The 26679-nt window shown below is 42.6% G+C and overlaps 3 protein-coding genes and 1 long non-coding RNA gene across 7 annotated transcripts; all 4 read right to left on the bottom strand.

Moving 5' to 3' along the window:
• Positions 1–749: 749 nt before the first annotated feature.
• On the bottom strand, positions 750–25234 carry LOC307171452 (lysozyme g-like). Of its 3 annotated transcripts, none has more exons than XM_079893058.1 (5): positions 2747–2859; positions 2513–2596; positions 2224–2420; positions 1545–1683; positions 750–1246 (listed from the first exon to the last, which is right to left on the bottom strand). In XM_079893058.1, exons 1-5 carry the CDS (start codon positions 2748–2750, stop codon positions 1113–1115), a joined length of 558 nt encoding a protein of 185 aa, XP_079749184.1. In that variant the 5' UTR covers positions 2751–2859; the 3' UTR covers positions 750–1112. The 3 variants fall into 3 exon arrangements, with proteins under 3 accessions (XP_079749184.1, XP_079749185.1, XP_079749183.1); XM_079893059.1 differs by lacking the exon at positions 2747–2859 and adding an exon at positions 25186–25234 and having other exon boundaries at positions 1009–1246; XM_079893057.1 differs by having other exon boundaries at positions 1009–1246; positions 2513–2629; positions 2747–2831.
• On the bottom strand, positions 2798–7382 carry LOC307171451 (uncharacterized protein). Of its 2 annotated transcripts, XM_079893056.1 has the most exons (4): positions 6821–7382; positions 6120–6187; positions 5936–5979; positions 2798–2861 (listed from the first exon to the last, which is right to left on the bottom strand). In XM_079893056.1, coding segments are annotated over exons 1-4 (672 nt in total). In that variant the 5' UTR covers positions 7380–7382; the 3' UTR covers positions 2798–2860. The 2 variants fall into 2 exon arrangements, with proteins under 2 accessions (XP_079749182.1, XP_079749181.1); XM_079893055.1 differs by lacking the exon at positions 2798–2861 and having other exon boundaries at positions 3532–5979.
• LOC307171460 lies at positions 17681–19803 on the bottom strand. Its single transcript, XR_013823556.1, has 5 exons — positions 19693–19803; positions 19051–19125; positions 18694–18813; positions 18393–18518; positions 17681–18031 (listed from the first exon to the last, which is right to left on the bottom strand). It is a non-coding gene; the product is annotated as an uncharacterized lncRNA (long non-coding RNA).
• Positions 21808–25368, bottom strand: LOC307171457 (lysozyme g-like). Its single transcript, XM_079893069.1, has 5 exons — positions 25186–25368; positions 24947–25030; positions 24641–24837; positions 23701–23839; positions 21808–23401 (listed from the first exon to the last, which is right to left on the bottom strand). Exons 1-5 carry the CDS (start codon positions 25187–25189, stop codon positions 23268–23270), a joined length of 558 nt encoding a protein of 185 aa, XP_079749195.1. The 5' UTR covers positions 25190–25368; the 3' UTR covers positions 21808–23267.
• Positions 25369–26679: the final 1311 nt, after the last annotated feature.

The raw sequence follows: 26679 nt of genomic DNA, 5'->3' as shown, positions 1-26679 counted from the left end.
AGTTGTCGTAGTAGTGTTGTCACGCCATGTTGTGTGATGCTGTGTGTTTCTATGCGAAAGCAAAAGCGGCACTTTATTTAGCCTACCGAAAGTGGCCGCAATTAGGAATCAGTGGTAAAGATTTATTTACAACACTGTTCTAGAACAGTACAATCCAAATATTCGCGTGTGTGCAGCACATTTTACGGAGGACAGTTTCCTGAACCTAGGAGAGTACAGGTCGGGCTGTGCACAAAGGCTATTAAAAAAAAAAAAAAAAACGCTTTTGAATCAGAGCCTGTAAGTATGTGTAATTATTTGTTAAAGTATTTGCTATTGACTGTTCAAATGCGGAGTTTTGTGCAATGTAGAGTAACACGTATTGTTTGTCGTTCCACCGATCAAAAATGCAGACATGATTTATGTTTACAAAAAAGTGTATCCTCTGTTCTCGTCTTATAACTTGTGGTGAAAAGATGACAAATATAGATGCACTACATGTTCTGTTTCACTCTGTAATTCTGCAGAGCTAAAGCTGAAGCTTGCGACTATGGTAAAGGATGTTACATTTCCAAAACACACTCGAGGTGTTCGACCAATGACAACACACTGGGTCAGCTGGCCAATCAGAGCACACCACACTTTTCGGAAAGTAGAAATCTTCACGTTTTAGAAAGACTGGGCATAGAGAACCTAGAGTATTACATTAAAGCATGTTAAAATATTCTATTATACCCAATATACAAAATAATGATCTTTGAAAACAGCATCATATGACCCCTTTAATTAAACATGTAAAAGTAAATGGCCTTTACGGGACAAACAACACCTAATAAAATGCAGTGCGCCGTCACGGTGACGCTGCGGCAATCCGGATTGGAATAGTTGCACACGTGCTTCAGACACATTCATGATGAGGCTTTCAACATAGCGTCAACTTCAGACGTCTCTTTCCCTTCTCAGACGTTTTGTGCTTTACAGAGAAGAAAGGCTGTTCATTAAATTTATGTTACATGAAAGACACATGATCAAATTAATAAATTAGTTTTATTTCATTCCCAAAAATACAGAAAAACTGAATAGAGAACAGTGAACAGTGGTTCACTTGGTTAAAAGATTATAACTGCTGTTCTTCAGTAACCCTTGCTTTTGAACCACTGGGCTCGGGCCACAACATCATTGGCGTAATCACCGCCTGTGGTGCCCACGTCCATGCGCTCGTATGTACGGACGTTCTTCACACCTGCGTTGTAGGCTGATATTCCCCCTGGAACAGATATTATAAATGACCCATGAAACACTCACGTCAAATTAAACTAGGCAATCACATACTATTTACATTTATACTCTGCAAAGTTAACATTACTTCTAAAACCTTTGTGAAATCTTCTAAATGTACATTTTACAGTTAAATTCAACAATCCAATTAATCAATAAATCAATAAAAATCTTAAAAACTGGAAAAAACAAGACATTGTGTACTTATCCACTAATTGTAAGTTAATCAAAGTTTTAATAGAGTTAATTTATGGATACTCTGAGATACGAGTGTATCCTAACCCGACCTTTAAAGCATTGCTCTTGGGTCCACTGGGGAAACTTTGCTTTAATTTCTTTAATGGAGCTAATGAGTATCTCAGTTCCTTGTGTGACATGTTCCTCACTGTCCCATGCACCTACTGGATTGTGGTAGCGTTTGTCAACCTGAAAAAAAGAGAGAATAACAACTAAATAGGTTACAGATTAATAAATTGGGTCAACATGTGGCAAATTAAGGGAGCACCGCAGGGGAACTGTTGCTTTGAAAAGCGAAGTTGGGAAAATCAAGTTTACACAATCATTGAAAAAACAACAACAATCCATCATCTTCTTTTTATGTAACACAAGTCTTCGGATTGGCTCATTAGCTGGAGGCATGGCCTGACAAACTGTGTACATGCTTTGATGTTGAATTCATGTGGTTGATATTGTATTATTTCCCAGTCCCTCCCAACTATCCAAACATTTTCTCATTAACTGTCTACAAAAAGACCAAAGAATTATTTTTTAGGTTCCTTAATGCAAAACAATATACAACATTAATGCTTTCTTAAAACTTTGCATGTATTGTCTCTGATTAGTATTTTCTGATTTAGTTTAAACACCCTAAATGTCATCTTATGTGCACTTGAGTATATCCCTCATACTAAGATCTCCCTGTCCTGGAGTTATTGTTTTCAAATAGACTAGATCTATTCCTCTAACCTGCATGAGACCAAAGCCATTGCCATGGTCGCCCCACCCATCCTTCAGAGCGGCTCCGGCTCTGGACTCTCTAGATATGATCCCCGCGATCACAGCCGGGTCCATCTGCTTTGCTCTGCCAACTTTAGTGATTATACTCTTGTATTTCTCCATGCGGGCCAGATCATGCTCAGCCAGCTTTTTGGAGGCTTCAACACCTTTGAGAAGAATAAATCATTGTTAATATAAAATGCAATAAGGTGCATATATTGGCAAAGTTTGGTTACTGGACACAGTTAGTCAGTCATACCCTTTACGGTTAATTTATCCTGTTTTGCTGTCACGTCTGAGGCACCGGTGGTGTCTATTTTCATGACGTCTCCATAAATGCATGCTAGAAAAAACATGGCAAGAATCGTCTGAAGGCCTTTAAAAAGTCAATAATTGATTTACAAACAGAACATTAATGTAATTTGCCTGCTAGGCTACTATTAGTATCACATTAAGCGAGGTATTATTTAGCATAACATATTATTTGTCTTACCCATGATGACTCGAAAATGTTGTGAAAAAAACTAAACAAAACAATCAAGACCGCTGATCTGTGTGAACTTGTGATCGTAGTTGAACTGGTTTCTCTTTCTGTTTTCGCAGTTCTTCTGTGAAGGTGGGGCAAAATCAACTGTTGACATTGTGGAATTCCCTTTTGTTTAGTCACCAGAGACAGTTTGAAGATTAAATAAGGTTTCATTTGTTACCCCCTTTAGTTAACATGATGTACAATACGTCTACAGAATTTATTAGCCTATCTTATCTTAATGAAAGCATATCAGCTAATCTTAGCTAATGAAAGTTTAGCAAAATAAATAAATAAATAAAAATAAATTCTTAGCAAAAGTTGTTATTATTAGTTAATTCCCTGTGAACTAACATGAACACAAGCATTTTTATTTAGTAAAAGGTTAATAAATGCTGTAATTAGTCATTGTTGGTTCACATTAATGCATTAACCAAGCGGAATAGAATTAGGTTACAATCAATACACTTTTGGCATTGCATAAGACCTGCGTAAAATCCGCCACAATGCAAAAACAATATCATTATATTCAAATGCAGCATGCACTGCATTGAAAAGACAATACAGGTGATTTTGCTTTCAAATTTAAAATGCAGAGATTAAAACGCTTTTCCAAACAAATAGGCTGTAAGATACAATCAACGTCGTCAACCTCGGGATATCTAATATTTTATATGTAGTACTGTATTGCTCTCTGTTCTGACTGAGATGGAAAGGATTTTTTTTTTTTTTTTTTTTTTTTTTTTGTAGCTCAAACGAGCTTTTTTCTCGGATCCCAACCCTGACTACAGTAGACAAACAAGAGAAAAACGTGTACTGCGCCTTTAAGGACAGTCCCACTGATCGCAGCCAGTCGAATACCAGGAAGCAAAACAGAAAACACTGGAAGTAGCAGGACATGTTACAACATAAAATAAAGATGCAGATGCGATTGTATTGACTTTAAACTATATCACTTTATTAATACACATATATTAATATAATGTTTGTAAATACTCAGATGTGGTTGTTTGTTTTAATTTTACACGTTTCGGACTCGGAGCAAGCTGTGTTTGCAAAAGACAGCAAAAAGTTCAACATTTTGTATCTACTTGCTGATGATTTGAGACTTTAGGCTGCTACTCTGATCCAGTGGTCAAATCACCAAACATCGACCAGCTTGCATCTAGTAGCCTATACATAATTTTAAATATATCTAGTCAGTGAAAGAGTGCAAGCATGTTCGTCTAAGATAATTCTGTATTTTCAGCTTCAGAATCATGAACATTTTTATTTTGGTGTCACATATTGTCCTGTGCATTGGGTTACCAGCACCTCGTCCAAGCCTAGCCTATTCATTAACAACACCCACAATGTAAAACCAAATTCAGCATTTTAATCAACAGTTCATTTTTTGTTAACCTTTTACCATATGTCTTGGAGTATGGTTGTTAAACCATTATTTAAACTCGTGATCTCTCTCACTTTTATACAATTCTGACACCTGCTGGTTAATCTGTCACATAATCTAATTGTAAAGTTCATGAGAGCATGATTCAACTTGTTAGCTTGATAAGAAAAGGACAAAAATTAAGTTGCATTTAGTGAGTTACAAATAGGTAACTAAATGATTGTAATGTTTATTTCCTATGGAAGCTTGTTTCCACCATAGAATAAAACAATTAAAAGGGCAAGTGAATTTTTTGTTTTGTTTGTTTTTAAATCTCACAATTCTGACTTTCTTTTCTCCACAATATCTCACTATAGAAACAATTTAGTGATATAAACCTGATATAAACTCAGAATTGTGAGAAATAAATACAGAAATTGCGAGTCTATATCTGGCAATTCTCACTTGTTTCCACCTCGCATCTGAACTGTGAGATAAAAAGTCGCAATTACCAATGACCAGTATCTTATATTCATCTGTTAGGTTTGCAAAGATAAAGATGACACACTGTACAGTAATTTATTGTGTCCCGTGGATGTGTCCGAGATGCCTTTAGGAACCCTTCCTGACATGGAGAATACAGCAGAGGCCGTACGACTCCTGGACTCCATGAAGGACTGTTGGTTTCTATAAGCCTCATATTCCTTTCAGAATCCCACGGGTGTGTGTTTGTTTTTAGAGAAGCATATGACATACTGTATGAGCAGCTGTTAAATCTGGGAAATATTGCATTTTTATAGGAGTACCTAAAGCATTAACTCTGGTTAAGCCCAGTGGTGGAATGCAACTGAGTACATTTACTCAATTTACTTAATAACAAATTTGAGGTACTTGGACTTAATTGGTGTTTTTTCATTTTACACATTTTTATACAACAGTGCATCTCACAGGAAAATATTGTATTACTAAACTACAATTGTCTGGCAGCTCTAGTTACACAATGTTCCATACAGTTCCTATACATTGCAAGCCATGTATCACAAAATTGACTGATTTCAAAATGTTTCTGATAAACTGAGGGGTTAAGTTGTCATTAGAAGGATGAGGAAAATCACATTTCCAACACATGTACAACAGGAAACAACAAAATTATGACACATAAGTGTTTCAGATGCTGAAAGATTAATTTATGTGTACATGAAACACTGCTACTTTTGTAATGCATTACCAAGTGGATGTCCTGCAGGCTCAATAAATAAGATAGTTCAGAGCTAGAGCTAGCCACTAGAGAACTTACTAGAAACAGAAAAACTGATCACATCAGGACCATTTTATTGTCCATACATTGGCTGTCTGTCAGCTAATTTTAGAGTTCTATTAATTACTCAGCAAGTACTGAATGGTCCAGCTCCTCATTACCTACAATCCATTGTGTTAATCACAAAATTCCAGGATCTTACAAATAGAATATTCTAAATAAAGACAAGGAGGTCATTCTCCCATTTGTCTTTAAAATTATGGAATAGTCTTCCGAGCATTCCAAATTCAGACACACTCTCTCAGTCCAGACTAAAGACAGTCCAGATATTTGTCTTTAGCCTGGACTGAGAGAGTGTTTCTGATTTTGGAATGCTCGGAAGACTATTCCATAATTTTTCATAATCGGAATGCATGTCCTAAAGGTTACAAGGGCCTACCTGCCGGATCTAGCTCTTCCAAATGCCTCCACCTCATCGCTATTTGCTTCTGAGTACTGAGAATCAAATAATTAATAAAATATGACTTACCACACAGTGCATGGCAACCAGTGGACTTTCAATTCGGCTTTCCCCTACACACACAAACACGAATAATACTTATTTTAACTGTTTAAGCAATCACTGAATAGGGCATAACATATTGTTTTATTATCTTTGAAAGGTCAGAATCAGTCATTTAGACAAGAAAGCAGCCTAACAGACCACATTTTACCTCATTTAAATGTTCCCCAGTTATTCGATCAAAAAGGAAAACCTTCTGCCTACTACATTTTCGGCAACCTGAAATGATGAAAAGACACGGAAAGTTATATTAAGCCATGATGCCATGCTTTGTAGCTGAATCAGTCCAAATTTATCATTTCACATGTGAGGTGATATACAGTCCTTTCCGCTCATGTCAAAGTAAATTTGTCCCTGTTTTTGTAAGCAAAATGTACAGGATTGGTTTTCCCAAAGTCCTCTTAGCTTAAAGGTCCTTGCACACTGACTCTGAAATTTGCTTCAGAAATTTTCACACGTTAAAAAATAAATATGACGAATAAATATGTTTTGTCAGTCACGTTTACACACTGCCGTCATAACAAAATTCGGATCGGGTTCGATTTTCTGCGTTTTTCGGATCAGTAGCAATAATTTTGAATGGTGTTTTGACAATTCAGAGCCACCGAATGACGAATACGGAAAAACGCATACGAAAATTTCGGACTCAGTGTGGAAGGACCTTAAGTCAGGGACTGACATTAACCACAGCCCTTGGACATTGGCCACAGCTAAATAACTAAATAACTAAATACTGTGAACTGGCTACCAATGACCCGGTTAGCCAAATTAATCCAATTTACATGAAGTCAACTCTGACTGGGAACAAATTTATTAACAGTGTGGAGTAAGATGTACCATGCAAAAAGTTACCTTTTCTTCTGTTCTTCACACGTGGCCCTTCCTGAATCAAAGACGTGGAAATATAAGAGGCAGATGGAGGAGAGACAGAGGGAGAATAGTGTGAAGAGGTAGAGGTGTTCGTCTGTTTGGTGGAAGTGAAAGTTTGGAAGAAAGTGAAGGAAGAATAGTTGTACAAGTAGAAGAAGAAGTAGGAGAGAGAGGTTGGAGAGAGTGGGGAAGACAGAGGAACAAGACTAAGAACAAATACAGTCTCAGACTCCTTGGTTTGAATCTCCAACGCTTGACTCTCCTCCCCTTGACTCTCCGCCGCCGCTTGACTCTCTGCCATTTGACTCTCCGCCTCCGCTTGACTCTCCGCCATTTGACTCTCCACCGCCACCGCTTGACTATCCGCCACTTGACTCTCCGCCATTTGACTCTCCGCCGCCACTTGACTCTCCGCCATTTGACTCTCCACCGCCGCCGCTTGACTCTCCGCCATTTGACTCTCCACCGCCGCCGCTTGACTCTCCGCCATTTGACTCTCCACCGCCGCCGCTTGACTATCCGCCACTTGACTCTCCGCCATTTGACTCTCCGCCGCCACTTGACTCTCCGCCATTTGACTCTCCACCGCCGCCGCTTGACTCTCCGCCATTTGACTCTCCACCGCCGCCGCTTGACTCTCCGCCATTTGACTCTCCACCGCCGCCGCTTGACTCTCCGCCATTTGACTCTCCACCGCCGCCGCTTGACTCTCCGCCGCCGTTTGATGACTGGCGAAGCCCTGAGTGTGATATAACATCACGGATGGTTTTACATTGAAGTTGGTTGAAAGCCATGTGCGTTTCATCTATACGCAAAAGGGTGCTATATGCGTGGGGAAAAAACGCCGAAGGACGTGACAAAACGGCCTTATATTACGCCCTGAGATGAGAACGGGTTGGACATTTAAGTAGCTTTTATAAACATGCCTTAGAAAAAGAACATTATTGCATCTTTGAGACAAAACAATGGCACTGATATATTTTAAGATTGGTTTCAGTTAAGACGAACATGCATTTTAGTCTGGGACGATTAGGCCTAAGCCTTTTCTGTGAAACCGGGCATGTATTGTGCAATTGGATTCGGATTTCTGAGAAAGAAATTGCAATTTCTATCCTCGCAATTGTGTTTACATCTTACAGCGGTGGCACGTGACATAAGCAGATTCCAGCTCACCACACCCTTGGTACGAGCTCACCATGCCTTTGGCGGTATAAAAACCATCTTGTTTCGTCAAAACCACTGTAGCGAGCAAGCCAGGAGTTGGAATTGCGAGTATTGAAAACGTCTCGGTTACTGACATAACCTCGGTTCCCTTTCGAGAGGTCTCTCCTATTGCGTAAGTAGCTTACGCTATGGAAAAACTCCTTTTCTCGAGAATATTGAAGCCAAATTTTTGAAACAGCATACACAAATGAGCAGCGAGAGCGGTCATTGGCTGTGCTGCGGCAACTGCATGAACCTATGATGGGGCGGCTCAGACGCGTAATCCAATCAGGGCAATTCGCGCCCTGACACGTCAGAGCTCGCCAGGGTGGGCGTGGCCAGAGGCTATAAATTCAGCCCATCGTGCCGTCAAAGTCTTAGGTTAAATCGACTGAAGCGATTCCCTGACCAAAGCACAAGCACGGCGAGTTACGCAATACTCGTTCCCTCATCTCAGGGAACCGAGGTTACGTTAGTAACCGAGACGTTCCCTTTCGAGAGGTCTCTCCTATTGCGTAAGTAGCTTACGCTATGGGAATCCCCTTTGAAACGCCGTGCGTGCTTAACTTCGCTCTAATAAAGCCTGAGGCAAGAAGCCTGAAGCCCTTAAGAGTAAAGTATGAACCCAATAAGCCGGTCAGTGACGGGCTTCATAAGGGAAAAAGGAGGAGTGGGCCCAATGAGGGCCAAACCTTAATAAATGATATAATGTAATATATATAATGTATACAAACTAAGTTTATGTAAAAAAGGACCGGATGATATCGGGCCCACATTTTATGGGGTATTGTGCTTACACATTTCATACTGAAAGTACCCTGGAATGCAGAGCAGGGACTTGTAGGTTATAAAACCTGATAAATGTGGACGGCAAGGCCCAGCCAGCCGCTGCACCCCAAGACGAGGCCATGCCTCTTGTGGAATGAGCTCTGATGCCTAAGGGGCAGTGAAGGCCCTTAGACTCATAAGCCAGCGCTATAGTGTCAACTATCCAGCGCGATAATCTCTGCTTTGAGACGGCGAGACCCTTAGTGCGGCCGCCAAAGCACACAAAAAGCTGTTCTGACTGTCTGAACGAGGCAGAACGCTCTAGATACACTCTGAGAGCCCTGACGGGACAGAGTAAATACGCATCTCTTTTGTCCTCTGGTGAGGAAAGAGCTGCTAGGGAAATAACCTGTGCTCTGAAGGGAGTGGAGAGCACTTTAGGAGTATACCCATGCCTTGGCTTAAGGACGGCTCTGCAGTTGTTAGATCCAAACTCAAGTCAGGACGAGCTCGAAGACCAAAGACAGCGCGTGTAAATCGCCCACTATTTTAAGGGAGGCGAGCGCCAGTAAAAGAGCGGTTTAGAGCGAGAGATGCTTCAGGTCGGCAGACTGAAGTGGCTCAAACGGGGCACCCTTTAGTGCTTCCAGGACCGTGGAGAGGTCCCAGATAGGCACAGAGGGGGGTCGCGGAGGGTTAGCCTCCTAGCCCCTTTAAGGAAGTGGACAATGAGGTTGTTCCTTCCTAATGATTGTACGGCCACAGGAGCGTGCAATGATGTATGGCCGCTACATATACTTTGAGCGTGGAGGGGGTGCGACCCACGTCCAAAAGCTCTTGTAAAAAGGCGAGTACACTCGGTATCTCGCAAGAGTGGGGGTTCAGGCTCTTAGTAGCACACCAGCCAGAGAACACCCTCCATTTCTGAGCGTAGAGGCGCCTGGTTGAGGACGCTCTTGCTTCAGTGATGGTTTTCAGCACCCTATCCAGGAGGCACCCGGATACCCGTTGAGGGGCCATAAGTGAAGGGCCCATAAGTCGGGACGGGGATGTCAGATCCTCCCGTTTGCCTGTCTGAGGAGATCTCTCCTTAGCGGAATAAGCCATGGGGCTGATTTCAGCAATTGTGTCAACTCGGAGAACCAGAGCTGGGTCCTCCAGAGCAGGGGTTCCCAAACTTTTTAGCCCGCGACCCCCATGATAAATGCGCTGCTGCCCCGCGACCCCGCACCTCCCCCACCCCAGGGTCCAAAATTAACTTTTTGGCTCACCTGCCACGGGGACTGGTAGATGAAAAAATCCACCAGCCAAGCATATTTTTTACGGCCAAAATAATAAACAGCCTTTTTTTTTTTTTTTTTTTTGTCACATATACATTCATTTCAGTACTTTTAATTGAGATAATAAGGTATAGGCCTATTATGTTGAATACAAACCTAAAAAAAATGTCCAGAGCAAAATCTGAAATGTATAATAAAAACATCTATATATATATTGATCAAAATGTGAGAAATATGAAATATTACTATCATTGGGGTGAAATAGGCTACATTTTTTTTGTCAGTTTTGTTACCTGACTCATGTGGAAGGGAAGGCAGAACGTAACCTCTGTTCCCTGAGAGATAAGGGAACGAGTATTGCGTTGCAAACGCTATGGGAAAACTCCTTTTCTCGAGAAAAGAATGGCCATGGTGTGTAAAGCAGAAGCAGCCTGTCCAGCGGCGGAGTATGCACGATCCGCGAGTGCTGAAGACGTTCTGCATGGCTTAGATGTGTGCGCAGCCTTTGCTCTCCAACTGCCAGCAGGACATAAATGGGCGGCGACCGCTTCTTCGGCGGAAGTGGCGGGAGCTTTTTCCTCAGACCTCAGCGCCGTCAACAGATAGAGCGTTAACTGTATGAACACACCGCCGCCGACTTGAGCTGCAAAGAAGCTCTGGCCGTCCTGTCAAGGACGCTTGTCAAAAAGTACGGGGAAGCTTGACGCCTGGCCGCTCTGAATAGTGAGTGCGTGCGCGCGGCCGGGGCGCTCTCTCTCTCTCTCTGCTCGTTCTTAGAGGCAGAAGAGCGCGTGCGCGCTGCAAATTTCATATTTTGGTATGAACATTCACCCGCCAGTGTGGCGGATAGCCTTTTGAGATTTACTCGCCAAACAGAAAATCTACCCGATAGCTTACATGCGAAAGGGTTAAATTAATTGCAACAAAAATATATAGGGCCTATATATTTTTTCCACTTTTTTTATAGAAATCACCCCCACTTTGGGAACCACTGCTCCAGAGAGGGGCTATAAGAAGCACTGCACATTTTCTCTCCCTGATCCATTTGATGACCTGGGGTAGCATCGTGACCGGGGGAAAAGCATACAGCGGACGATTCGGCCATTCGTGGGTGAGTGTGTCCGTGTTCTTTGAGAAAAATAATCGTCAATGAGCATTGTCTTCGGATGCAAAGAGGTAGACCTCTGCCTCGCCGGAAATGCTCCATATTAGTTGAACCGTCAGAGGGTGGAGAGACCATTCCCCTGGGGGAACATTGTCTCTGAATAACATATCCGCACCCTGCTTCAGAATGCCTGGCACGTGCGCTGCCCTCAGCGAGCGCAGATTGTGCTGAGCCCATAGAATGAGACTCCTGGCCATGGCGTGCAAGGTGTTAGACCTGAGGCCGCCCTGGCGATTTATGTAAGACACCACCGCCATGTTGTCCATTCAGACCAGAACGTGTTCGTCTTTTAGATATGGGAGCAGGGCTCTGAGCGCTAAAGCGACCGCTCTCATCTCAAGACAGTTTATGTGTAGGCGCTTCTCTGGGCTTGACTAAAGGCCAGAGACGGGCCTGCCCTCGTAGAGGGCTCCCCAACCTAGGTTGGAGGCGTCTGTCATGATCACCTTTCTCATTGAAATCACACCTAAACTCACGCCAGACTGGTACCAGTCGATAGCTTTCCAGGGAGTCAGGGCTTTGATGCAGCCACGATTCGCCCTGATCAGTAAGTGGCCGGAGCGTCACGCGTGAGCTGGGACACGGCTGTTTAGCCAGCGTTGGAGAGGGCACATGTGCAGTAATCCGAGCTGGAGTACCGCTGAAGCTGAGGCCATAAGACCCAACATCCTCTGGAATCTTTTGAGGGGGGCTCGGGCGCCCGCTCTGAAAGATGCTGCTAGGCGCCGAATAGAGAGCGCGCGCTCCGAAGAGAGGCGCGCTTTCATATGCGTAGAGTCTATTACTATACCCAGAAAGGAGATATTCTGGCTGGGAGATAGTGTGCTCTTGGAAAAGTTAATCTTTACACCCAGGCATTCTAGATGGCTGATGATCCAAGATCTGTGCGTTATTAACTGTGCCTCTGATTGTGCTATAACCAGCCAATCGTCGAGGTAGTTCAGTATTCGCACTCCCCGCTGTCTCAGGGGGGAAAGTGCTGCATCAATACACTTCGTGAATGTACACTACAGGGAGCCAACGATAGGCCGAACGGTAGAACCGTGTACTGGTAGGTCTGTCCCTCGAAAGCGAATCTCAGAAATTGCCTGTGATGAGGCGATATTTGGATCTGAAAATGAGCGTCTTTCAGATCCGAATTTGAATTTGGCGAATTTGCGCGAGGATATGTTTGTCGGGCGAATTTGCGCGAGGATATGTTTGGTCGTCAGCATTCTGAACGGGCGCGTCGCCAGCGCTTTGTTCAAGTGTCTGAGATCTAGGATGGGTCGGAGACCGCCATCCTTTTTCGGGACGAGGAAATAGCGGCAGTATAAACCTGACTCGCTTAGTGAGGGGGGAACTGTTTCGATAGCACCCTTCTCCAGCAGTTTGAGCACCTCGGTGCGGAGAACGTGAGAAACATCTTCTCTCACTCTCGTCTCGACCACTGCTGAAAAGCGCGGCAGTTTGCGGGCAAACTGTAGCGAGTAGCCGTGTTTTATTGTGTTCAACACCCATTTTGATATGTCGGGGATAGTTTCCCAGGCTTTGGCCCGTACTGCTAGGAGTTGAATATAGGCTGGGGACGGGCCGCTGTGAGATATGGACCTGGCCGTCAGGCCGTTTTGAGCTATTGATGCCGTGTGTACAGCGCTCATAAGCGGGGGCTCGCGCTGCACAGCGGGCATACCCATAGTCACTTTTCCAGCATGAGCTAGAGGGAAAACTGATGTGGGAACAGTTTTTATGTGTAAAGGTGCACACTGAAGAGTTGGGGGGACAGTGAGCGTCGAGTTGACAGTGTTTGTGTGTAGGGGTGCGTGTTGTAAAGCAGGCACGCTCGGTACTTTTAAACTTCCCGCGTAAGCTGGGGAAATATTTATGGCTGTGGGAACAGTGCTTGTGTGCAGGGGTGCGTACATGACAGTGGGCACGCGCGCTACATTTATGAAACTTCCAGCATGAGCTGGGGGAATGTTTGAGACTGTGGGAACAGTGCTTGTGTGTGCTCCCTTTCCTCCTTTCGCCAGTGAGTGCACGCGAACGGGATGCGAGGGCGGGGTAGCTTTCTTGAACGTAAAGAAAGCTAGCCGCGGGCGCTGAACCTTGCTCGCGACCGTCACTCTGACATCCCTTGTGAACGGCGCAGTTTGCGCAGCTCAAGCAAAGGAGAGAGAGCGGGAAGCAGGGTCGTCATAGGCGAAATCAGCCAGTCGAGCCCGCAGGGTGGGGAGATCCATCTCGTCACACTCAGGGCAGCTGCCCTTAGCGAGTGCAGCTTCTGCATGGTAACGGCCCAGACAGGAAGCGCAGAGGATGTGACGGTCTCCACCAATGAGAGGGCCTCTGCACGAGGCGCAGTTGGTGCGAGGCATTTGAAACAACGCCTCGCTGGAAATTTCTCTTTTAGAAATGTGTCGCGACGGCGAACACACAGTTAAGAAAGGATACGGCGCGCCGGATGGCTCAGCAGAACAGCAGTCTGAAGGCGGCGAAGGAAGCCGATGTCCTCAGACCTGCGAAGCAGGGGCTTGTTCCGCTGGATGCTCGTCGACGGCGGGGAAGGGTTCTATCCAGAGATTCAGCGAAGTGGAGGTTCGCTGAAGGAAATTTTATCTAAGACTTTGACGGCACGATGGGCTGAATTTATAGCCTCTGGCCACGCCCATCCTGGCGGGCTCTGACGTGTCAGGGCGCAAATTGCCCTGATTGGACTATGCGTCTGAGCCGCTCCGTCATAGGTTCATGCAGTTGCCGCAGCACAGCCAATGACCGCTCATTTGTGTATGCTGTGCAGCTGCACTGCGTTTCAAAAATTTGGCTTCAATATTCTCGAGAAAAGGAGTTTTCCCATAGCGTAATCTACTTACGCAATAGGAGAGACATCTCGAAATGGAACGATCAGGATAGAGGTGGAAATGGCCTTCTCCACACAGCTCGTGCTGAAAAGCAACGCAGTGCCAAACGCTGCTCCTCCTGCATGGACTCCACCACCGCAGCGGTGTCTTGATGTGAGTGATCATATATATTTTAATCACAATTTATGGTTAGGCTTAAGTTAAAGGGTAACTAAACCCTAAACCAACTTTTTTTAGTTAATGATCTGTAAGAATGGGGCTTTTAGTGCTGTTCATTGATTCGAGTAACTTTTTTGACATTTGGGTATAAAGTGTTTTAATTCTACAATATATGGTGTAAAAACGTCTGAGTGCTGCCCTCTTCAGGTTGAACGGTAGCTACTGCAGTTGAATTTTCCTATTGGATGTTTGCAGTGGTACGTGACGTAAGCGGTGGCACGTGACGTAAGCAGGTTCCAGCTCACCATGCCCTTGGTACGAGCTCACCACGCCCTTGGTACGAGCTACCACGCCCTTGGCAGTAAAAAAAAAACATCTTGTTTCGTCAAAACCACTGTAGCGAGTCAGGAGTTGGAATTGCGAGTATTGAAAACGATCAGGATAGAGTATTTTAGCATCTATTTAGCATAGCATTTATTTAGTTATTTAGATTATTTTGTGTAGCCTAGGTAGTTAGTTGTTAGTGTAGTATTGTTAGAAGCATAGTTAGTTAGTAGCATAGTATTGCATCAGTTAGGATAGCTTCAAGTTAGTGTAGATTTATCTGTATTTAGTACAGTGGTCAGGATGGTACGTAGGTGTAGTGTTGCTGGTTGCAACAGCACTGCTGGACTGCATAGCTTTCCAGCAGACTTGGAAATTATGCGCCAGTGGTTGCATGCACTTGGCCTGGAAGACTGCAAGTTCCCACCTAGAGCTCAAGTGTGCAACCTGCATTTTACGCGGGATTGCTTCTCCAACGCAATAGAGGTGGAAATGGGCTTCTCCACACAGCTCGCGCTGAAAAGCGACGCAGTGCCAAACGCTGCTCCTCCTGCATGGACTCCACCGCAGCGGCGTCTTGATGTGAGTGATCATATATATTTTAATCTCAATTTATGGTTAGGCTAAAGTTAATCCTCTGGGGTCACATAGCGGCAAAATATGAATATGCCTACAGAGCGCTATTGACATCAACTCAATAAAACTCATCAGATTCATGTACTTTACGTCGTCTTGCTACCCTGTGAGGAATAATGATAACGTAATAGTAATAATAATCCTGGAGAAAATTACCTCAGAAGTTTGAGTTAATTAACTAATAGTATTTATAAACATTTTAAAATCTCTAAAATGACTGAATATAAGACTGTAAGTGTAAACCATAACACAATTTTTATTTTTTTTAGCCTACTATGACCAGAGAAATTGGGTGCCAGACTGAACCAGTCAGCTCCAGATCTGCAGGTGCAGATTGACTCCCATTCATTTTGGCGTCAATTAAACAGCGAATAACTTTACATCTGTGGCGTTTAAAGACTCCATTTGTCCATTATTTATTTCTAAAGAAACTTAGAAATATTTATAAAAGGCTCCATTACCTTGTATCTACGTTATGATAACATAACATAGTAGAAGCAGTTTTTGTAAAAATAGGCTAACGATTGCGTCATAACCACGCGACTCTCTGTCGCACAGTAGAGAGATTACCGTATGGACAGGAGGAGAAGCTCGCGGGCAATCGGGGGGACGTGGAGGCAAAATGACAAAATAATTAATCAGAATACTTAGCAAAAGTTGCTCCTGCTCCTAGCTTATGGACAGCTCTTACTCACACTCTCCGTCTCTGCAAGTTTCGGAAGGGAATGATTCAGATTTCTCTTGGCACAGCTACTAGAAGACAGACAGGTTGCTCACATCACATCTACGTCGTCAAGCTCAGTTTGAGTCTGCGCAGTACGCTCAGCCATCAGGAAGTGAGTGCTTCTAATTGACTTCACTTTTCTTAGTTGAATCCAATGGGGTCACTGTGTCCATTTCTTTTACTGTCTATGGGGTTTAGTTACCCTTTAAAGTTTATTTACCCCTACACTATTTTTCTGTCACTGTCTTTGGGACAGTTAAAACAAAAATGCAATTTCAGTCATTATTTACTCACCTTGATGTTTACTCAGCCTTATTGTCTAATTTTTTTTCAAAAAAATAAAAATAAAAAACCCTTGGAGTGCTTTCATGCAGTTTATTTTTTAATTTTTTAAAGAGGATTCAAATGTCATAAAATAATTCCATGCGGTCCGTGTACTTTCTGATCATTTCATTTCCTGTTTGTAATGAAATAACGAAAAAAGAAAACCAGCTTGTTTATTCGTTTTTTAGTTTAGTTTAAAAAACGAAAAATGAGATTTTGGCTCGATTTTTCATTTTTCGTTTGTGGTTTACACATCGGTTTAACAATATATAATTTGCACACGTGGGCGGTGCTGAAACGCCCCTTTCATCTGATTGGTCAAACTGCTCTGCCTTCAGTAGGAGCTTTTCTTACTGCCAGGCAGAATATGAGTCAGTACGAGTCACTGACAAATTCACTTTAATAAAATAATGTCTGAAACCACCACTCACTGTTAACTACGCACAATATTTGAAGCAGAAATATGTTGCTAATCACGTAATCATGTTTGACCAGTTTTGCCCTGCACGCTTTATAAACAAAGTCCAGTTGGTCCAAAATGCAGTAGCTAGAGTTCTCACTAGAACCAGAAAGTACCGTTCTGTCAACACTGCACTGGCTCCGTATTAAACATTGCATACATTTTAAAATATTGCTGATTACTTACAAAGCACTAAATGGTTTAGCTCCGCAGTCCTTGAGCGAGCTCTTAACGCATTATATTTATAGTCCTTCACATCTATTGCAATCTCAAAATTCCGGCCAGTTAATAATACCTAGAATATCAAAATCGACTGCAGGCGGTAGATCCTTTTCCTATTTAGCACCAAAACTTTGGAACAGTCTTCCAAACGTTGTCCGGGAAGCAGACACACTCTGTCAGTTTAAATCTAGACTAAAAACGCATCTCTTTTACCTGGCATTCATATAGAACATTATACATTTCTATTATTCAAATCAGTTAATTGATTATTAGGCTGCATAGATTAGGTCAGCCGGAACTGGGGACACTTCTTATAACACCCGATGTACTCGTTACATCATAAGAAGAATGAAATATACGCTAATGTTAGTCTTTCTGTTTATTCCGAGGTTTGCTGAAGTCAGCCGGATCCGGGCCGTATCCAGATCAGATGGTGGACCTGCGCCTGGGCCCATCAACGACGCATCCCTGAGGTGCCAGCCTCATCAGCCCTTTCAATCAACGAGATATATTCTGTCACACAGTGTTGAACTCTGATTTAGACCTCTATCCAGTTGCTGTTCCCTTTCAGCTCATGAGTTTCGACATCCTTCCTTGGCCCACATCTAAGCTTGTAAATCACGGTAGCAACAGGTCTAACACACGGCTTGTGTTCTTGCAGTATTTGTCTTCATGTTCTATTTATATACTACCACCCGTGACACTTACTAATTGAACCAAAAGTTAAACAATTTTCCGGTCACTTACTGAGATAGATGTTTAATACACATAAGTAAATATTTTATTACAGACGTTCCTCACACTTTTTAAAACGGCAAATGTTTCTTTATTAAAGAAAATTCTTTATTACATTCTATAATAACTTTTCCTTTATGCAAATCAAATTAATGTGGCAGTTTTAATTTTTAACGTTAAAAAAGCACATATTTTCAGTTCCTTAACAGCAGAGCAACAAACAAGCTTTATTCAGATTGTGTATCATATTGAGTCTTTGCTGTAGAATCTGAAGTTCAGCTGGACTCACTGAAACAGGAAGTAGAAGAGCAGAGGAAACACGAGCAAGAGGAAGCTTCCCTTATACACTCCATCTAATCAAAACAGTCAGGAAATTAGTATTATTAACACTCCATTACTAAAACTTACAATAATAATAATAATGATAACAATAGTTATGAAAACTGCATGTTCCTTGTTGATCAATTTCTCACAGTTTTTTTTTAAAACAATAAAACTACTAGACTAAAGTAGTACTAGAAAGTACTAGACTAATTCATAAGCTTCTCCTTTTCATGCAGGTATAACTTTACACTATTCTTGACTACTTTTGATATTGTGCTGCTTATTAACAATCACTTGTTCATATTGAATTATTGTTTGTATAATTTCCTGATTTTAAGTTACTGTGGATGAAATCAAACTGCTAGCGCATGATCAAACAAAGGCCAATACCTGCTGCATTGCAAAGATCAGTGTTACAGCAGCTCTTAGTCACTGTCCCTCCAGTTGGTAGCGTTAAAGTCCCTGCTTCACATTCAGGTGCGCACCCTTTGGTTGTGACGGACATCTTAGTGGAACCTGTAAAAAAAGACATAAATGTCCATATAATAAAATAATAAAACAATTCCAAGATTTGCAGTTAACAAGTATACTTTCTCTCCAGCGGTATTACTTATACAGCAGATTTTCACATTATACTAGAAAATCAGCGGTATTACTTATACAGCAGATTTTCACATTATACTGGACTTACCGATGGATTGTTCCACACTTGTGCTTGAACATTTAGAAACTCCAGCTGCACATATCTCCACTTTTGCTTCACAGGAATCCGTCAAAGCAGATGAGCAGGAGTAACACTTGAGAGAATAACCTTACAGACAGAGAGAGACATTAAGTTAGCGCTCTACAGTATGATTAGCACATAATGCATTTCAGTATTTGCTGTTTCTGTACCTCCAGTGAGAGAAATGAAAAGAAGAATGAAAAGAAACATTCTAAAATATATTTAAAATATTCTATTATACCCAATATACAAAATAATGATCTTTGAAAACAGCATCATATGACCCCTTTAATTAAACATCGTGTAAAAGTGAATGGCCTATACCTCCAGTGAAAGAAATGAAAAGAAGAATGACGGAGACCTGCAGATTCATCCTGTGTGAGGAACTGAGTGACTAGCCTATACAGAAAGAAACAAAGAATGCTTCAGTTTCTTTTATGTCTAAGCTTCAGCTGTTGAGAATTATAGAGTGAAACAGAACACGTAGGTGTAATTTGCGGGTGGGACATGTCCCCACCACTTTTTGCTAAGGTCGATATTGTCCCCACCACTTTTGAAACATCTCGCGGCACGAATGTACCAATACAAATAAATAAAACATCTCCAGTTAACTAACAGAGCACTCATTTTGTTCGTTTGTTAAATAAGAGGCGATCTAGCGCTGAAATGTGTTGTTTTTTAAATCAAGTGCAGTGCTCGTTGCTGCTGCGATCAGTGGCGCATATACTGTGTTTGTTTGTGGCTCGCGCACAGTCTTCTCTCGGACGCGCGCTTCAATCCACCGATCAAAAGTGCAGAGATGATTTATGTTTACAAAAAAGTGTATCCTCTGTTCTCCTCTTATAACTTGTGGTGAAAAGATGACAAATATAGATGCACTACGTGTTCTGTTTCCCTCTGTAATTCTCCACAGCTGAAGCTGAAGCTTGCGACTACAGTAAGGGATGTTACATTTCCAAAACACACTTGAGGTGTTCGACCAATGACAACACACTGGATCAGCTGGCCAATCAGAGCACACCACACTTTTCGGAAAGTTGAAATCTTCACGTTTTAGAAAGACTGGGCATAGAGAACCTAGAGAATCAGAATCAGAATCAGAATCAGAAAGAGCTTTATTGCCAAGTATGCTTGCAGCTTCCAGTACACATACAATATAAAGTGACAAGACAAGTGACAAGTAACATAGGTATAAAAAAAAAAAAAAAAAAAAAAAGATTATAAATTATAAATATATATAAAGTTATAAGGTGCTATAATGAAATGTCTGAGGGAAGTATTGCACATGTTTGTTCCACAGTAGGGGAACATTTAAGTGTTCATGAGGTAGATGGCCTGGGGAAAGAAACTTTTCCTGTGTCTGGTTGTTTTTGTGCTCGGTGCTCTGTAGCGTCGACCAGACGGTAACAGTTCAAACAGAAAGTGTGCTGGGTGTGACGGGTCCAGAGTGATTTTGCGAGCCCTTTTACTCACTCTGGATGAGTACAGTTCTTTGAGTGTGGGAAGGGTAGTGCCAGTGATTCGCTCAGCAGTCCGAACTATCCGCTGTAGTCTACGGAGGTCGGTTTTGGTAGCAGAGCCGAACCAGACGGTGATGGAAGTGGATGACAGCTGAGTAGAACTGTACGAGCAGCTCCTGTGGCAGGTTGAATTTCCTCAGCTGATGCAGGAAGTACAGTCTCTGTTGGGCTTTCTTCACAATAGAGTCTATGTGAGTGTCCCACTTCAGATCCTGAGAGATGGTGGTGCCCAGGAACCTGAATGACTCTACTGCAGTCACAGTGCTGTCCATGATGGTGAGTGAAGGGAGTGCAGGGGGGTTTCTCCTGAAGTCCACGATCATCTCCACTGTTTTGAGCGTGTTCAGCTCCAGGTTGTTATAACTGCACCAAAGAGCCAGCTGCTCCACCTCCTGTCTGTACGCAGACTCGTCACCGTTCCGGATGAGTCCGATAACAGTAGTGTCGTCCGCAAACTTCAGGAGCTTGACAGAGGGGTCTTTAGAGGTGCAGTCATTTGTGTACAAGGAGAAGAGCAGTGGTGAGAGAACACATCCCTGTGGAGCACCGGTGCTGATGATGCGGCTGTCGGACGTGATTTTGCCCATTCTGACTAGCTGTTGTCTGTCTGTCAGAAAGCTGGTGATCCATTGACAGACGGAGCTAGGGACAGAGAGCTGGGTCAGCTTGGTCTGGAGCAGTGATGGGACGATGGTGTTGAAGGCAGAACTAAAGTCCACGAACAGAATCCTTGCATAGGTCCCTGGTTTGTCCAGATGTTGCAGGGTGTAATGCAGTCCCATATTGACCGCATCATCCACAGACCGGTTTGCTCTGTAGGCAAACTGCAGGGGGTCCAGCAAGGGTCCAGTGATGTCCTTCAGATATGCGAACACCAGTCTTTCGAATGACTTCATGGCCACAGATGTTAAGGCAACAGGTCTGTAGTCATTGAGTCCTGTGATCTTTGGTTTCTTCGGGATTGGGATGATGGTGGAGCGTTTAAAGCAGAAAGGGACTTTGCACTGCTCCAGTGATCTGTTGAAGATCAGTGAGAAGATAGAGGCCAGCTGGTCAGCGCAGGTTTTCAGACAGGCTGGTGAAACACCGTCTGGGCCTGGTGCTTTCCTTCTCTTCTGTTTCCTGAAGATCTGACGCACATTATCCTCACTGATCTGAAGTGCAGGGGGGGAGGGGAGGGGGATGGCTGGAGGTGTTGATGGCTGTGTAGAGAGATGGTCAGGGCGGGTGTGGGGTGTCTGATCGGGGGTCTCAAATCTACAGTAAAAGACATTCAGCTCGTTCGCAAGATGCTTGTTGCTGTCGGTGCTGGGGGATGGTGTCTTGTAGTTGGTAATGTCTTTCAGGCCTTTCCACACTGATGCAGGTTCGTTGGAGGAAAACTGGTTTTCCAGCTTTTTGGCATAGCTCTTCTTAGCCACTTCAATATCCTTTGTCAATGTGTTCCTGGCCTGATTATACAAGATCCTATCCCCACTCCTGTAGGCATCTTCTTTGACCTGACGAAGCTGTCTGAGTTTTGGTGTGAACCATGGTTTATCATTGTTGAATGATAAGTAAGTCCTGGTAGGGATTGGTCCATCTCTTTACAGTCCTTATTACTGGCTTAGCAGTTTTAAGTTTTTGCTTGTAAGTTGGTAGAAGATGAACCAGGCAGTGATCGGAAAGTCCTAGAGCTGCTCTGGCGACGGAGCGATATGCATCCTTTGTTGTGGTGTAGCAATGGTCCAAAATATTATTGTCTCTGGTGGGGCATGTAATGTGCTGTTTGAATTTAGGCAGCTCACGTGTGATTTTTGCCTGATTAAAGTCCCTGAGAATGATAAGAACAGAGTCCGGGTGTTGTTGTTCTGTTTCTGTGATCAGATCAGCCAGCTGTTGCAGCGCCGTACTCACGTGTGCTTGCGGTGGAATGTAAACACTGATGAGAACGAGTGAGGAAAACTCCCGCGGCGAGTAGAACGGCTTACAGTTAATGAAAAGCACTTCCACATCAGGACAGCACATCTTCCTTAACACAGTTACATCAGTACACCACCTTCTGTTGATGTAAAAGCATGTCCCACCACCGCGCGTTTTCCCCGTTGACTCCATATCGCGATCCGCTCTGAACAGCTGAAAGTCCGGTAGATGTAACGCGCTGTCCGGAATGGCTTCGTTCAGCCAGGTTTCCGTGAAACACAGAGCAGCAGAGTTGGTAAAGTCCTTGTTTTTGCGTGAGAGCAGAAGTAGTTCGTCCATTTTGTTAGGGAGAGAGCGGACATTCGCCAGATGGATGCTAGGCAGCGCCGTTCTGAATCCGCGCTGCCTGACCTTAACGAGTGCGCCGGCTCGCTTCCCACGCCTGCGCGTCTTATACTGTTTCCACAGTGCAGCGGCGCAACCGATGACAATGTTCCGCAAAACGCCAGAAGAATCAAAAACTGGTTGGTGATCAGTTGGTGTGCGCTGCCGAATGTTCAGCAGTTCGTCCCTGGTATAACTGATAGCGTATGACAAACATAAAACAGGACAAACTAACAAAAACAGTGTAACAACTGGAGAGCTCAACACCGAGGCAGCCATCCGCGGCGCCATCTAGAGTATTACATTAAAGAATGTTAAAATATTCTATTATACCCAATATACAAAATAATGATCTTTGAAAACAGCATCATATGACACCTTTAATTAAACATCATGTAAAAGTGAATGGCCTATACGGGACAAACAACACCTAATAAAATGCAGTGTGCCATCACGGTGACACTGCGGCAATCCGGATTGGAATAGTTGCACACGTGCTTCAGACACATTCATGATGAGGCTTTCAACATAGCGTAAAAAGTCAGACGTCTCGTTCCCTTCTCAGATGTTTTGTGCTTCACAGAGAAGAAAGGCTGTTCATTAAATTTATGTTACATGAAAGACACATGATCAAATGAATAAATGAGTTTTATTTCATTCCCAAAAATACAGAAAAACTGAATACAGAACAGTGAACAGTGGTTCACTTGGTTAAAAGATTATAACTGCTGTTCTTCAGTAACCCTTGCTTTTGAACCACTGGGCTCGGGCCACAACATCATTGGCGTAATCACTGCCTGTGGTGCCCACATCCATACGCTCGTATGTACGGACGTTCTTCACACCTGCGTTGTAGGCTGATATTCCCGCTGGAACAGACATTATAAATTACACATGAAACACTCACGTCAAATCAAACTAGGCGATCACATACTATTTACATTTATACTCTGCAAAGTTAACATTACTTCTAAAACCTTTGTGAAATCTTGAAATGTACATTTTACAGTTAAATTCAACAATCCAATTAATCAATAAATCAATAAAAATCTTAAAAATTGGAAAAAAACAAGACCTTGTGTACTTATCCACTAATTGTAAGTTAATCAAAGTTTTAATTAGAGTTAATTTATGGATACTCTGAGATACGAGTGTATCCTAACCCGACCTTTAAAGCATTGCTCTTGGGTCCACTGGGGAAACTTTGCTTTAATTTCTTTAATGGAGCCAATGAGTATCTCAGTTCCTTGTGTGACATGTTCCTCACTGTTCCATGCACCTACTGGTCTGTGCCAGCGTTTGTCAACCTGAAAAAAACAAAATAAAACAAAAAACCCATCAGTAATAAAGAGAATAACAACTATATGTTACAGATTAATAAATTGGGTCAACATGTGGCAAATTAAGGGAGCACTGCAGGGGAACTGTTGCTTTGAAAAGGGAAGTTGGGAAAATCAAGTTTACACAATCATTGAAAAAACAACAACAATCCATCATCTTCTTTTTGTGTAACAATCTTCGGATTGGCTCATTAGCTGGAGGCATGGCCTGACAAACTGTGTACATGCTTTGATATGTTGAATTCATGCGGTTGATATTGTGTTATTACTAGTACCCAGTCCCTCCCAACTATCCAACATTTTCTCATTAACTGTCTACAAAAAGTCCAAAGAATGCTCATTATTTTTAGGTTCCTTAATGCAAAACAATATATTACACATTAATGCTTTCTTAAAACTTTGCATGTATTATCTCTGAAAAGTATTTCCATTTTATTTTCAGATTTAGTTTAAACACCCTAAATGTCATCTTATGTGCACTTGCACACCGTATATCCCTCATACTAAGATCTCCCTGTCCTGGAGTTATTGTTTTCAAATAGACTAGATCTATTCCTCTAACCCAGTGTTTCCCAACCCTGCTCCTGGAGGCACATAACAGTGCACATTTTGGATGTCTCTCTCATCTGACCCACATATTTCTGGTCTTGGAGTCTCTACTAACAAGCTGATGAGTTGATTCAGGTGTGATTGATTAGGAAGAGTTGGAAAATGTGTAGTGTTGGTGAGCCTCCAGGACCAGGGTTGGGAAACACTGCTCTAACCAACCTGCATGAGACCAAAGCCATTGCCATGGTCGCCCCACCCATCCTTCAGAGTGTTTCCGGCTCTGGACTCTCTGGATATGATCCCCGCGATCACAGCCGGGTCCATCTGCTTTTCTCTGCCAACTTTAGTGATTATACTCTTGTATTTCTCCATCCTGGTCAGATCAACCTCAGCCAGTTTTTTAGAGGCGTCAACCCCTATAACAAGTTTAAATCAATGTTAATATAAGCTGTAATGCAGTGCTGCATATTTGGCAATCATACAAAAGTCAGATGTGAGTTCTAAGCAGTCACACATTCTTCTCACCCTTTACGGTTAATTTATCCTGTTTTGCTGTATCCCCTGATGCACCGATGGTGTGTATTTGCGTGACGTCTCCATAAATGCATGCTAGAAACAACATGGAAATATGTCCTGAAGCTCTTTCAATCATCAAGTAATTATACTGTAGCACATTTATGCAATGCTACACACTAACAAAAAGTTCCTCATAATTCAGACAATATCAGAAAAAAACATGCAGTACCTGATATTTTATAACTTACCCATGACTTAGAACTGCTGTGTGAGATCAAATCCCTGAGTTTTATGAGTTGCCTACTGTCACTAAATCAGACGCAGGAGGACGTGATTATATACGATCACAGAGGGTGTGGCCTCTCTTTTTTACTCAGATCTCTTCCACTGAGGTGCAGGGGCGTTTCTAGGTTTTAAAAACATCAGAGACTGAGCCCGAAACGTCAGGGTCTGGGATTATAAGATAACATGATTAATTCAGCCCTGGCACTGTAGCCACACCAGCCCACATTACCACACAAACACGCGCATTGAAATGTGAGGTATTAGGGGGGTTCTAAAATTTGGATTTCTCGGACCTCCATATGTGCATTTTAAAGTCCAACTGAAATCAAAATTGACGCTATTTACTTTGTTAGCGCATATTACTAGTCTTGTGGTGAAAAATTAATCCGTGCAAGTTAATACACAGAAAAAAATAGTTTGCCGTCGTAATCAAAGTCTGAAAAGTTACTTCCGGTCTGGAATGGCTGATGATGTAGGTTTGACGGCTTGGGTTGGGAATCGCTTAAAGGAGAACTCCGGTCAATTTTAACATTGACCTCATTTTTTTGTACATTTGGAGTCCTGTCAATACAGAGAACAACGACAAAAATCGGTGTTGCCTACACAGAGTTATTCTATTTTTAAAATTTGCACCCTGTTGACTTCAATGGGGCAAGTTTTAAACCTGCTTTTAGCCTCTTAAAGGAGAACTCCGGTCAATTTTAACACTGAGCTCATTTTTTTGTACATTTGGAGTGCTGTCAATACAGAGAACAACGACAAAAATCGGTGTTGCCTACACCGAGTTATTCTATTTTTAAAATTTGCACCCTGTTGACTTCAATGGGGCAAGTACTAAACCTGCTTTTAGCCTCTTAACATCCTTGATGTGTCATTACAAGTGCACAGAAAATGTGAGTGATTCCTTCTGAGTGAACACGAGTGAGTCTGACTGCAGTAGATGTGAAAGATATGTATAAAAATGATGTTATTTAAGCCAGCGCAAATACCTTTGTTTACATCCTGTTTTTCGGTTGAAGTCCAAAGTAGTCGATTGCCGAGTTCACGCGCGTGATCATAGGTATTAAACCTATGCGTGTGAACTCTGCAATCGACTACTTTGGACTTCAACCGAAAAACAGGATGTAAACAAAGGTATTTGCGCTGGCTTAAATAACATCATTTTTATACATTTCTTTCACATCTACTGCAGTCAGACTCACTCGTGTTCACTCAGAAGGAATCACTCACATTTTCTGTGCACTTGTAATGACACATCAAGGATGTTAAGAGGCTAAAAGCAGGTTTAGTACTTGCCCCATTGAAGTCAACAGGGTGCAAATTTTAAAAATAGAATAACTCGGTGTAGGCAACACCGATTTTTGTCGTTGTTCTCTGTATTGACAGCACTCCAAATGTACAAAAAAATGAGCTCAATGTTAAAATTGACCGGAGTTCTCCTTTAACAACCTTGATGT

The sequence above is a fragment of the Squalius cephalus genome (assembly GCF_949319135.1).
Source record: "Squalius cephalus genome assembly, chromosome: 14".
Classification (NCBI taxonomy): domain Eukaryota; kingdom Metazoa; phylum Chordata; class Actinopteri; order Cypriniformes; family Leuciscidae; genus Squalius; species Squalius cephalus.
The sequence above is the reverse complement of the archived record's forward strand: the minus strand, read 5'-3'. Positions and strand labels throughout refer to the sequence as shown.

Bases quoted from the DNA above. Each gene is read 5' to 3' on its own strand.
- LOC307171452 (XM_079893057.1), bottom strand. The intron at 2,421-2,512 runs GTATGACTGACT...TTCTTCTCAAAG, and splicing joins GGATAAATTAACCGTAAAGG to GTGTTGAAGCCTCCAAAAAG. The intron at 1,247-1,544 runs GTCGGGTTAGGA...TATCTGTTCCAG, and splicing joins CCAAGAGCAATGCTTTAAAG to GGGGAATATCAGCCTACAAC.
- LOC307171451 (XM_079893055.1), bottom strand. From the start codon at position 7,379: ATGGCGGAGAGTCAAGTGGCGGATAGTCAAGCGGCGGCGGTGGAGAGT. The intron at 6,188-6,820 runs GTAACTTTTTGC...TCATCATTTCAG, and splicing joins TGTGAAGAACAGAAGAAAAG to GTTGCCGAAAATGTAGTAGG. The intron at 5,980-6,119 runs GTAAAATGTGGT...TTGTGTGTGTAG, and splicing joins CTGGGGAACATTTAAATGAG to GGGAAAGCCGAATTGAAAGT.
- LOC307171457 (XM_079893069.1), bottom strand. The intron at 24,838-24,946 runs GTGAGAAGAATG...AACTTGTTATAG, and splicing joins GGATAAATTAACCGTAAAGG to GGGTTGACGCCTCTAAAAAA. The intron at 23,402-23,700 runs GTCGGGTTAGGA...TGTCTGTTCCAG, and splicing joins CCAAGAGCAATGCTTTAAAG to CGGGAATATCAGCCTACAAC.